Here is a 13,721-nt window from a genome sequence, read left to right on the forward strand (position 1 = left end):
GAGGTTCTGAGGAAAGGTCACCAGACCCGAAACGTTAACTCTGTTTTCTCCTTCACAGTGTCTGCCAGACCTGCTGAGCTTCTCCAGCAACTTTGTTTTTGTTCCTGATTTACAGAATCCACAGTTCTTTCGGCTTTTATTTAGGTTAGACCCATCCTTTTTGAACAGGTCTTTTCTATCCCAAAAGACATTCCAATTGTCCAAAAACATGAATCCCTGAACAATGAACCAGCAGTACAGCCATTGATTTATCTCCTTTAATTTTAGTCTTCTACCTGACCTCTTAAATTCACTCTGTACTGCTTTAATCTGTTCCCTGAGAATGTCACTCCTACTAATGTGTACAATAATTTCTGGCTTCTCAATCTCACCTTTAATAATATGCATGAAATGTTTAAGACATTCTTAATCGTAGCAAATACGGTTATAATCGCAAATGGTATGGAACATCGCATAATTAGCAGTGACATCCCCAGTCTGACCATATGATAGAGGGATGGTCATTGGATAAGCAGCTGATGATGGCTTGGCCTAGGACGCTACCCTGAGGAGCTGGTGGAAAGATGTCCTGGGACTGAGATGATTGACTTCCAAAAACCAGAATCATTTTATACGGTCGTAAGTATGACATCAATCTTTCCTCCTGTTTCATATTTCAAGGACTTCTTGCTGCAGTATTTAGTCAAATGCTGCTTTAGTAATAAGGGCAGTCACACTCAACTTGCTTCTTGCGTTCAGCCCTTTTGGATCATGTTTGGATCAAGGCTTTAATAAAGCCAGGAGCCGAGACATAAACTGAATATCAGTGACCAGGTCATTGCTGAGTAAGTGCCACTGGATAAGCACGGTCAGTGACGCAGAATCGCAGAAAGAGGCCCTTTGGCCCATTGTGTCCAAACCAGCTCTTCAAACGAGCACCGTGACTTAGTGCCATTCTCTTGCTTAATGCTTCTATTTAAATAGGCATCTAATGTCCTCTTGAGTGCTTTTACTGTACCTGCCACCATCACACTTCCAGGCAGTGCATTCCAGATGCAAACCACTCGTTATCTGAAAAAGATTTTTCTCACATCATATTTTACTTCTTTTGCAAATCAGTTTACATCTGTGCCATCTCGTTCTTGATTGCTTTATAAACTGATGATCAAGGGTCAGCTGATAGGCTGCGTTTGTCCTGCCTATTGAAGGCAGGGCATTCCTGGGCCATTTTGTACATTGTCAGGTACGTGTCAGGGTTGTAGCTTTACTGCATCAGGGGCTAGGAGCAAAGCTAGTTCTGGAGCATAAATCCTCCATATTATTATCAATATGTTGTCAGGGTACACAGCCCCACTAGTTCCCGTGTCTTCAGCCTTTTTTTTAATATCACATGAAATGAATCAAATTTATGATGAGTATCTTTTAGCTGGTATCTATGATGTTGGGCATTTCAGGAGGAGGCTGAGATGGCTCACCCACTTGGCATTTCTGTGCGACAGTGGTTGCAAACACTTCAGGCTTGTCTTTTGTACTGATGTTGCTAATTATTAATCCGTAATTTCAAAATGACATCCACTCGCCCTCTATAATTTTGGAGACACTAAAGCATCATTCCCTGCCTCGTGTCCAGTAACTTGATCAGGCTCTGATTCCATTTGAATAGTGGACCCAGACGACAAGTGCCCACAGGGTGGCACCTACCATGGATGGCACATGGTGACAGGCCCACCTGCAGATGAGTCAATGCCAGCGGCAACAAGGTGAGGTCCCAAGTTGTCCTTAATTGGCCACAGAATGGCCTCAGTTGGCAGTGGGACATGTAGGTTGATCATAGGTCTTCCTGCGCAGAATTCTATTACAGTGGAGATGAGAAGGTGGCATGGTTTGGGTACACTATCCCCCACCCCAACCACTGCCACCCCCCATCCCCACCCCTCCCCAAAACAGCTGCTTCTCACAACTTCAAATACAATATCTCTGGGAGTAGATGGTTCCATTCATTATTTCCGTCGTCTGCTTTCCTCCAGTTTAATTCGAAAGAATGATCTTCAGAGAATGACGCTGACAATGATGAGAGAAATATGCTACAAACATCTACAAACATAAACAACAATTCCGCAGCAATGCACTCAAGAACAGCTAAAAGAAAGAATCCACAATCTGTTTTTCCAATCATCCATATTTTTCCTCTGCCTTCTGCCAAGTTCCATTTTGATGTGTGAATATTAATACTGGATGACATCAGCTAAATACTTGCTAAAGGGCTGTGAGAAAGACCAAGTGCTTTGTTTCTCCTCATGGGAGAGTCTAGGGCCACAGAACATAGCCTCAGAATATAGGGGTGCCTATTGAAGACTAAGATAAGGGGGAATTTCTTCTCTCAGAGGGATGACAGCCTTTGGAACTCCTTGCCAGAGAGAGCTGTCAGGGGCAGGGGATGAGTCTTTGTGCATATTTAAGGCTGCGATAGATAGATTCTTCATCAGTAGAGGAATGAAGAGTTATGAGGAAAGGGCAGGAGAGCGAATGTGAGGAGTGTCAGATCAGCTTTCAAGGACTGAACAGCCTACTCTGGTTCGTATTTCTTATGGTCTTATGGTGTGAAATTGTGACAGATATCCTAACATTATAACAGCTCTTGGATTAGCTGCTATAAGTCACAGCAAGTACATACAAAGTAGGAGCAGAAATAGATCATTCGGCCGTTTGAGCCTGATCCGCATCTCAATAAAATCACAGCTGATCTGTTTGTGTTCTGAAGTCTACATTTCCAGCTGTGCCCAATTACTCCTAATTCTCCTACCCAGCAAGAATCTATCCACCACTATCTTAAAAACATTTAGGGACCTCACCTCTACCATGCCCTGAGGCAGAGCATTCAAAAGTCACACAACTCTCTGAGAGAAATGAATTTCCCTCATTTCTGTCCTGAAAGGGCGACCCCTAATTTTCAAAAAAGTGCCTCCTAGTTTTGGATTAGAACAAAGAACAATGCAGCACGGGAACAGGTCCTTTGGTGCTCCAAACCTACACCAACACATTTTGCCCTTCTATGCTAATACATGGATTCGTCCAGGTGCTTCTTGAATGCTGCTATTGTGACTGCACCCACCACCTCCTCTGGCAGTGTGTTCTACTAATGGAACACCACTAAGTGTTCCAGGTACTCACCACCCTTTGTGTAAAAAACTTACTTTGCACATCTCTTTTAAACATTCCCCCCACCCCCACCACACACACCTTGAACCTCTTCCCCCCAGTAATTGACCCCACCACCTTCAGAAAAAGCCTAATACTTTCCACTCTATCCATGCCATTCACCATCTTATAAACTTCTATCAGGTCGCCCCCCCCCCCAATCTCCTGTGTTCCAGTGAAAACAAACCCAGTCTATCCAACCTTTCTTCATAGCTAAAATCCCCCATACAGGCAACATCCTGGTAAACCTTTTCTGCACCCTGTCCAAAGCACCCACATCATTCTGGTAGTGTGGTGACCAGAACTGTACGCAATATTCCGAGTGTGGCCTAACTAAAGTTCTATAAAGCTGCAGCATAACTTGTCTATCCTTATACTCAATGCCCCTTCCAATGAAGGGAAGCATGCCATAGGTCTTTTTTACTGCTTTATCTACCTGCACTGCCACCTTCAGTGATTTGTGGACCGGCATACCAGGATCCCTCTGCATATCAACACTCCTAAAGGTTCTGCCATTCACTGTACAATTTGCAGCAGTATTTGACCTTCCAAAATGCATCACCTCACATTTGCCTGGATTAATCTCTATCTGCCAATTTTCTGCTCATGCCTCCAACTGACCTATATCCTGCTGTATCCTCTGACAATCCTCCTCACTATCTTCACCAAACTTTATTTCAGCCACAAACTTACTAATTACACCAATCACGTTTTCCTCCAAATCATTTATGTAGACCACAAACAGCAGAGGTTCCAGCACTGATCCCAGTGGAACACCACTAGTCACAATTGTCTATTCCAAAAAGCATCCTTTCACTGCTACCTTCTGTCTCCTATGACTAAGTCAGTTCTGTATCCATCTTGCCAGCTCACCCTGATACCATTGACTTCACCTTTTGTACCAGTCTGTCGTGAGGGACCTTGTCAAAGACTTTACTGAAGTCCATGTAGATAACATCAACTGCTTTTCCCTCATCAATCATCTTTGTCACCTCCTCAAAAAACTTGATCAGGTTAGTTAGGCATGACCTTCCCTGTACAAAATATATTGCTAACACGTTCCATTTGCTTCTAAATGCGTATAGATCTTGTCCCTGAGAATCTCTTCCAATAATTTCCCTACCACCAACATGAGGTTCGCAGGACTATAATTTCCTGGTTTATCCCTGCTACCCTTCTTAAATAATGAGAAAACATTGGCTATTCTCTAGTCCTCTGGGATCTCACCTGTGGCCAAAAAGGATACAAAGATGTTTGTCAATGATTGATCCACAAGAGGTTTTCCATCTTGACCTTGTCAGGACCATTCTGGATCTTTTACACTTCAATGAAGTCACCCCTCAGTTTTCTAAACTCCAATGGAAACAGAATCTCAGAAAATAATTCGTCATTGCTGGTAACAAAGTTGAATCCCCAGCACAGACCCCTGGCTGGGTCTCCAATCGCTACATCCTGTCAGCCAGCTAATTTTCTATCCATGCCAATACGTTACTCTCCACACTGTGAGCTTTTATTTTCCACAATAACCTTTGATGTGGCAACTTTACCAAATGCCTCCTGGAGATCCAAATAAACCATGTGAATAGGCTCCCCCTTCATCCACAGCATGCTACTTCTTCAAAGAACTCCACTAAATTGTTAAATACTATTTCCCTTTGATGAAACTTAGCCATCTCTTCTTGGTCATCTTGAGTTTTTCCAGTGTGCTGCTATAACCTCAATTCACAGAATATGCTAATGGACCATAGCTTTCTGTTTCCTACCTCCCTCCTTTCCTGAATAAACAAGTTATATTGGCTATTTTCCAGTCCGATTGGAACCTTTCTGAATCTAGGGAAATTTGGAAAACTAACACCAATGCATATGTTATCTCATTAGCTAACTCTTTTAACATGCTAGACTGAAATCCATGGAAATCCAGAATGAATGGTTGGGAGACTGTCAGCCTTTGATTTGACTTGATTTGATTGACCTGGTTTGATTTGACTTGATTAATTATTGTGACATATACCTCAGTACAGTGAAAAGTTTTGTTTTGTGTTTAGTACAGGCAGATCATAAGATACAAAGTGCATTAGGGTAATAGAACAGACACAGAGAGCGAGATCAACTTTAAATTTAAAATTTGACAGGGCCATTCAAAAGTCTGTCAACAGCAGGGAAGAAATTATATATACGTGTATACAAACTTTTGTATCTTCTGCCTGACAGAAGAGCAGGGAAGAGAGTATAACCAGGGTGGGAGGGGTGTTTGATTATGTTGGTTGCTTTCCAGAGGCAGCGGGGAGTATAGATTGAGTCAGTGGATGGAAGGCTGGTTTGTGTGATGGACCGGGCTGTGTTCACAACTCTCTGTAGTTTGTTGGGAAGAGCAGTTGCTAAACCACATTGTGATGCATCCACACAGGACACTTTCTATCATGCATCTATAAGAATTTGTAAGAGTCCTTGTCAACATGCCGAATTTCCTTAGCGTCGTGAGGAAATAGAAACATTGTCAATCTTTTTTAACCATTGTATCAACATGGGAGAACCAGGACAGATTGTTGGCAATCATCAATCCCAGGAACTTGACGTTCTTGACCATCTCCATCTCAGCACTATTGTTGCAGACAGGGGCGTGCCCTCCACTCCACTTCCTGAAGTCAATGACCATCTGCTTCGGTTTGCTTAGCACCACTTCCCTCGTGATTGCAATTTCACTATGCTCCTTCTTCCCTTCCACCTCCTGGGTTACAGCTATATCTGGAATGTTTGCTGTGTCCTCTTCTGTGAAGACAGAAGCAAAATATTTGTTCACTTCATCCCCATTACTTCATTATCTCCACATTCTTACTTTTCTCTTCCTAATTTCAATACCCATAGAAACTTTTGCTGTCCCTTTTTATGTTCATCTCTGGTTTCAGCCCACATTCTAATCTCTTCCTCTGGAGGAGTCAAAGGAGGCATTTCAGCCTCCCCTGATTTTTACATTCCATCAGGAGCATTTTAGAACATTTCAGAGTCTGCTGTAATTTTATCTTTTACTCCAAGGAAGGTGACAGATATTTGTAAAAAATAAAATCAGTTATATAAAGGCCAAACACAGAATGTTAATTTACAATTGAATGCATTGACATCACCTACTTAACTGCAGTCGCAATACACCTACAACATTATTCTGGATTGGCAGCTTAGTGCATCTGTCTTAATGCTGGAAACTCCCCAGCAATCCAGGTTCCTGGGGTGATTTTCATGTTTGAGGATGTATTGACTTAAATTTACAAGGTATCTATTCATCGGGCAGTTTTATTGGGCATTCTCAGTGGATTTATGTTAGATGATCAATATAGAGTATGTATGCATTTCCACTGACGATTTCCACTGAAGCTACATCAGTCAATCAGAGTAAAACTCTGAGGAAATTCCAAGTGTTTATTTTCCACAAGGGTAAGCGTGAGTCAGTATTCTCAACTCAAAACCTTACAGCTGATCCAATGACAGGTTATTGATCTGAAACATTGGGTGGAATTTTCCCAACCCCTGAACAACATGGGCAATGATGAGTCACTTGGGAAAATATGACGAGATTGTCAAAAATGAGATTCTCAATTTGGAGAGAAAAAAATGATTCTGCAACCATATTTCAAAAAAGGAGACAGAAATCTCACTAGTGAATAGCAAGTACCTACGTTTGCATGCTAGTAGTACCTAATCTCACCACATTGATATATATTCTTATATTGTCCCACATACCACAGAGATATAAAACAGTGACAATTCACAACATGAAGGTCTCCATATTCTCGCTCTATGAAGGACTAACTCTCACTTTACAGGCACCATTGACCATGTGGTCACCATCGCAGCACCTGCGGACGCCACAGATCACGTCACATCCGCCGACGCCGGCCACGCCACTTCCAGTACTGCAAGCCATGCTTCCGCTACTGCTATCCACACCACGGATACCGCCACTTCCCTGCCGAGACTGTGAGCACTGCCTACATCAAGGACGCTGCTGTCACCGCCAACATCAAGGATGCCCCTGCCGACGCCGACGCTGCTCCACTCACCGCCGACACCGACTCTATTTTCTCCCCCCGGTCCAGGAACTCCCCACCTATGTCCGGGACACTACCTTCCAGTCGCGAACCCCTTCAACTTCCCCTCCCACTCTCTGGATGGTATGTCCATCCTGGGCCTCTTCCAGTGTCACAACAATGCGATCCAGAAACTGGAGGAACAGCACTCATATTTTGCCTTGGAAGCCTACAATCCAATGGTCTGAATGTGGACTTTACAAGCTTCAAAATCTCCCCACCCCCGACCTCATCCCTCGACCAGCAACCCCTCTCATCCCTGCCTGATTGACCTGTCTGTCTTCTCTCCCACCTATCCGCTCCTCCCACCTCACTGACCAATCCTCACCACTATGTGATGTGATCTGTGGCGTCCGCAGGTGCTGCGATGGTGACCACATGGTCAATGGTGCCTGTAAAGTGAGAGTTAGTCCTTCATAGAGCGAGAATATGGAGACCTTCATGTTGTGAATTGTCACTGTTTTATATCTCTGTGGTATGTGGGACAATATAAGAATATATATCAATGTGGTGAGATTAGGTACTACTAGCATGCAAACGTAGGTACTTGCTATTCACTAGTGAGATTTCTGTCTCCTTTTTTGAAATATGGTTGCAGAATCATTTATTTCTCTCCAAATTGAGAATCTCATTTTTGACAATCTCGTCATATTTTCCCAAGTGACTACCTGCCAACACTGCCCCCCCCATTTATTTCAGAGCCCCCTTCCGCTCCCCCATTTCTGAAGATGGATCCCGACCCGAAACGTCAGCTTTCCTGCTCCTCTGATGCTGCCTGGCCTGCTGTGTTCCTCCAGCTCCACACTGTGCTATCCCACCTTATTGATTCTTTTCCTTATTTCATTACCTGCAGAAATTTGTGCTATTTATTTTTGTTGTTTTTGTCAGTAGGATCCAGCTCGGTGCTTGCTCCTTGAATGTTCCATCTCGACAAGCAATCCCAAACATCTCCAGGCATGTTCCATGTGCAGTGAACATCCACAAACCAATCTGCAGAAATTGGCATTGCACATGGCACATCTTTGACCCACTTACAGTATAGTTCTCCATCCCACTTCTATACTTTGGAGCAGACTTTCAGTAATGCTGCTGTCAGGATAAAACCAGAGGGCATCTCAGGGCTCATCGCTTGCTCCCTTAGCATTCAATCATTTTACATCAACTCGGATGCTTACAAATCTCTGCCTTGCTTCCTTTGCCTGTTTGCTCTATGCCGCCTTGTTCAAAAGTTAAGGACACACAGTATTTCTGTCTTGCTTTGACACAAAGCCAGGCAGCTTGTCATGATTGTCAGCAGTGGTCAGTCAAAGGTGTTAACATATTGCTGTAAAGCACTGTGCTACATCAATGTTACACCTTCACCAATGTGCCAGCTGCTTACACAATAAACACACTGGATGTGCTCAACACAATGGCCATGTCTCAAAATCTAACTGGAGTCTAAACCAATCCTTGGTCAAGTCAAGAAAGATGACCTTCAGTCAAGGGTAGCATCTGATATTAGTATAACGACTTGAACATGGACAGTCAGCTAGCTGGGGTAGTCAGGGTCAGCAGATCCATCTCACCATAGTCTGGGGAATGGGTCACAGTTGATTCTGCAGATCCATTGCAACCAGTCTGGGGTTTCATGGTCAGTCAGTCAGTCAGGGAGCTATACAGAGGTAGGTCAGCCACCAGTCTGGGCTGTCTGACAAAGTCATTCAGGGGTGTGGGCTGTGGTTAGTCTTTGGAGTCAGCTCAATGAAAGTCAAGGTTGGGGGGGAGGGGAGGGTTACCAAGGGCCACTGCTGTGGTGGGTTGGTTGAGAAATTCAACTCTGGGGATTAGAGGCAGCACACTGGGATGCAGAGGGGACAATAGTTGTGAATGGAGTAACTGAACAAAATGGGGGTGACAATAGTCTATTAGATAATATGGGCTGTTGCAGAAGGGAGGTCATTGACTGTCAACAGGGGCAGTGCAGCATAATGGCTGGCATGGCTAAGTTGTAGTGCTGGAGCACAGGGAGGTGAAAATGTAAATTACATGTTTGGATGCTCAGTACTGATGGGGTTGACAAAGAGTATAAGGAGGAAAGGAACTTGGATTGGGGGTTGTTGTGGGGTCTTCACTAGATGACCAGGCTTAACCTCAGACTCACTATGTCAAACACAATCTGCATTAGCTTCCATTCTCAGGCAAAATGTAAATGTTCGATGGATATGGAAAATAGTTACAGCCAGATCAAGAGTGGGCATAGTAAGTGGATTTATTCTCTCTGAGTAGTTGGGCTGTATTTTGAGTGGTGTGAAGCTAATCAAGGGGCAATTGCATTAGTGAAGTACTAATACAGAATAGGTTGAAGAAATCTGTGATCATAGTATCCTGAACGTGAAGTGTCTAACTGTGTGGGATACAAATCCTGATTACAAGCAATCTTATCATTGCCATTGGTCATTGCTGATTGAAAATAGTCATCCAGGCGATGGCCTAGTGGTATTAACACTGGATTGTTAATTCAGAGACCGAGATAAATTCTGGAGAGCTGGATTTGAATCCCGCCATGGTAGATGGTGGAATTTGAATTTAATAAAAATGTCTGGAATTAAGAATCTAATGATGACTGTGAATGCATTGTTGGAAACACCCATCTGATTCACCAATGTCCTTTAGGGAAGAAAACTGCCATCCTTACCTGGTCTGGCCTACATGTGACTCCAGACCTACAGCAATGTGATTGACTCTTAACTGCCCTCTGGGCAATTAGGGATGGGCAATAAATGCTGCCTAGCCAGCGACACCCTCATCCTATGAATGAATAAAGAAAAAATAAAAATCTGTGAAGCAGAAGCAAGCACAGACAGCATTCAAAGTGTCACTTAGGATCACAACTCACAAAAACAATCCAATACCTTGTAAGCTGCACAAAGATCTGGAGCTGATTTCCTCACACGTTGAACTGTAAGTATTTGATAGCATGCTGTTAGATGCAGTTTCTGGGGTAATGTGGAGGGTGTGAGGCAAGGTATAAATCATCATACAGCACTTACAGTCTCTGACAGTACTTTATCTAGCATGGCCTGTGCTGCATCCACTGGAATAAGGACCCTATGTCTAAGCTAGTGGTCAGAGTTTTCCATGTTCCACTTTACAGAGGACAAATCCAAACCAGCATTTGTGAATGATGCAAATGTCACAGTTCACATTACTGAGGACCTGTTCTGTTTCTGGTATTCTCCACAAAGGTTTATTGCAAGCATGACCAATTGCACCAGCCACAGCAGGGGTGATGGTCAAAGCAGTTGAGGCAAAACAAAGCTGCAGAGATATCGAGGAAGGACAGATAGGCCAGCAAGCTCAGTATCAGCAGCAGCTCTCCACATGAAGAAGCCGCAACTGGAAGTCCCCTCAGGAGGTACAGGCGGCCCAGAATCTATCATCCTCAATGACATTTTCTCCTGATAGTCTCTGCTGTTTGTGTATTTAACAATGTGAGAAACAGACAGACAAGGAGTGATAAAATAAGATCTTGACCACAATATTGCTCACTGTCCATTGTGGTTGCTTGCAAAAGGTAGCAGTATTGAGCAATGCAAACTTTAAAACAACTCCTTTGTCTTTGACAATAACAGTATATATATGGCTTTTATCATGCACGTCTAACCTAATTATGCAAATGAAGTCCATAGCCATAAATAAATTAATCTGGTGAACATTAATATAGTTCTTATTTTTATAGAAAGTCACCATGACTTCATGCAAGCACCTTCCAAATGTATAATCACTTCCATCTGGAAGGACAAGGGCAGCAGATACATGGGAATGCCAACATCTGCAAGTTCCCCTCCAAGCTACTCACCATCCTGACTTGGAAATATATCACCATTCCTTAATTGTAGTTGGGTCAAAATCCTGGAATTCCCTCTCTAACAGCATTGTGGTCAACCACAATGGACTGTAGCAGTTCAAGAAAGAAGCTCACCCCCACCTTATCAACGGCAACTAAAAATGGGCAATGAATGCTGGCCAGCCAGTGATGCCCACATCCCATGAATACATTTTTAAAAGCAAATTGCACTTAGAGCTGAATTTTCCATTCCTTTAACAGTGTTATCAATGGCCAGAAAGTTGGGAAAATAATGCAAAAATGAAAAAAAAAGATTTCTGTATGTCAAGAAAATTCCCCTTAAAGTTTAAACAGTGAATTCAGAATCTTACTAATGAACAGTGACTACCTTATTTCCATAGATTTGCCTCTGCTTATTGGCTAAACTTGCCTTATTTCTCTGCAGCTCCCAATTGCCTAAATTAAACTCCATCCGCCATTACTCTGCCCAAATTTCCAGCTGATCTATATTCTGCTGCATCCTTTGACATTCTGCCTCATCATCCACAATTCTACCTATTTTTGTTTCATCTGCAAACTTTCTAACCAGGCCACCAACATCTTCATCCAAATAATATTACACACAACAGAGGTCACAGTACTGATCCTTGTGGAACACCACTGGTACCCTCTGTCTTCTATGGCCAAGCTAATATTGTATCCAATGTGCCAACTCACCAGGGATCCCATGCTATTTGATCTCTAGACCAGCTTACCATGAGGGATCTTGTCAAATGCTTCAGTAAAATACACGTAGACAACATCCATTGCCTTACCCTCATTAATCACCTTTTTCACTTCCTCAAAAATCTCAATCAAATTTGTAAGACAAGACCTCCCCCGCACAAAGCACTGCTGACTATCCCAAGGAAGTCTAATCTTCTTCAAATGCAAGTAAATTCTGTCCCTAAGAATTTTCTGCAATAATTTCCCTACCACTGATGTAAGGCTCATTGGCTTATAATTTCCTGGATTATCCATGTCACCATTCTTGAACAAAGGAACAATGTTAGCTCTTCTCCAGTCTTCTGGGATATCGCCTGTAGCTAAAGTGGATATCTCACTCACTCAAAAGGTGGGCATAAGTGTGGATACCTTTGCAGAAAAGGCCCCAGCACACAATCCCTGTAAATTGCTTCGGTGTTGTCCACATGTACATCTACATACATCTTGTTTGCAGCCATCGACATCACAGTTCAAGGATCCCTAAATTCGATGATATCTGCAGTCAATGAATTGGTTTACCCTTGGTCGTACAACTTCTTTCTTCCTTGGGCTGTCTGCAGACACTGGTAAATTTTAAATTGGAGCGACTTCACTCAGTTTAAAAATAACAAAGACATTAGAGCAAACATTTTAAAAATGTAAATACAAATATATTTATAAAGTATACAGGAAATATAACAATGAGGTATCAATCATACCAACTGTGTCCTCTCAGTACTTTTTTATGCTTTCCCTCCCATTACATCCAACATCCACAACTGGGGTACATAGAGCCTAATCTGTCATTGCCTCTAGTGGCCTGGAAGACTTGGCTAGTTGTCCCTAAGGGCCTTTGGACCTATAGGATCCAGGCCTGCTGAGACCTTCCTGCACAGATCCAGAGTCACCCTCCAGGGGAGGTGATGGCCTAGTGGTATTATCACTGTTAATCCAGAGACCCAGCTAACATTCTGGGGACCTGGGTTCAACTCCCACCACAGCAGATGGTGGAATTCAAATTCAATAAATATCTGGAATTACGAGTGTAATGATGACTGTGAATCCATTGTCAATTGTCTGCTGAGCCAATGTTGCCCTCATCCTTTGAATGAATTAAAAAAAACCGTCCTTTGCTTTGAATGTGTTCAGCCTTTGGCATCACAAATGGATGAGGTGGACAAGCTGAGCATCTCTGGAGAGTCCCAAGAGGAAGTTTTCAAAGGTCTGGGTAGGTGGCTCCTCCTCCCCTATGGGATCCCACTGGCAAATCCCTGTCTTCCTGAGAGGCATCAGGAGTGAGGTCATAGTTTTTTTTGTCCCCCTCTTGACTTGCCATTAATACTGAGCACATATAGCTACAGCCATGGAGTGCAGGTCCTGGGGTGTTACTTACTGGGGAAATGTCAGGGATGAGTTCACCACATCCCCACATGAGCAGTCACACTCACCTCTAGTCCATTACAACATTTTTTCTTCATATGAGGTAAGAATCCTTGTATCTGCAGACAGCCCACCCGAGAAAGCACACCAATGCCTCTAATTCCTCAGAAACCTGAGGAAATTTGCCATGTCCACAAGGACAATTTTTATGGATACACAATAAAGAGCATCCTGTCTGGATGCATCACAGTTTGGTATAGCAACTACTCTGCAAAGACCAAGAAATACAAAGAGTTGTGAATGCAGCCTAATCCCATCATGAAAACCAGCCTTCCTTCCATTGACTTTGTCTACACTTCCCATTGCCACGGGAAAGCAGCCAACATAATCAAAGACTCTTCCCACCCTCTTCCATTGGGCATAAGATACAAAAATTTGAAAACAGATACCAACAGATTCAAGAACTACATCTTCTCTGCTGTTATCAGACTAATGAATGGACCTCTCAT

The 13,721-nt window shown here is 43.1% G+C and overlaps 1 protein-coding gene across 1 annotated transcript in view; it reads right to left on the reverse strand.

Annotated features, from left to right (window-relative positions):
- LOC109911546 (protein shisa-5-like) overlaps positions 1–7,096 on the reverse strand; it is a 49,993-nt gene extending 42,897 nt beyond the window's left edge. Inside the window, exon 1 of the mRNA XM_048606712.1 lies at positions 6,989–7,096. Within this exon, the coding sequence (XP_048462669.1) occupies positions 6,989–7,096 (108 nt within the window). The remainder of the gene's footprint in view (positions 1–6,988) is intronic.
- Between the last annotated feature and the right edge of the window lie 6,625 nt (positions 7,097–13,721).

The sequence above is a fragment of the Rhincodon typus genome, chromosome 16, assembly GCF_021869965.1.
Source record: "Rhincodon typus isolate 14 chromosome 16, sRhiTyp1.1, whole genome shotgun sequence".
Lineage (NCBI taxonomy): Eukaryota > Metazoa > Chordata > Chondrichthyes > Orectolobiformes > Rhincodontidae > Rhincodon > Rhincodon typus.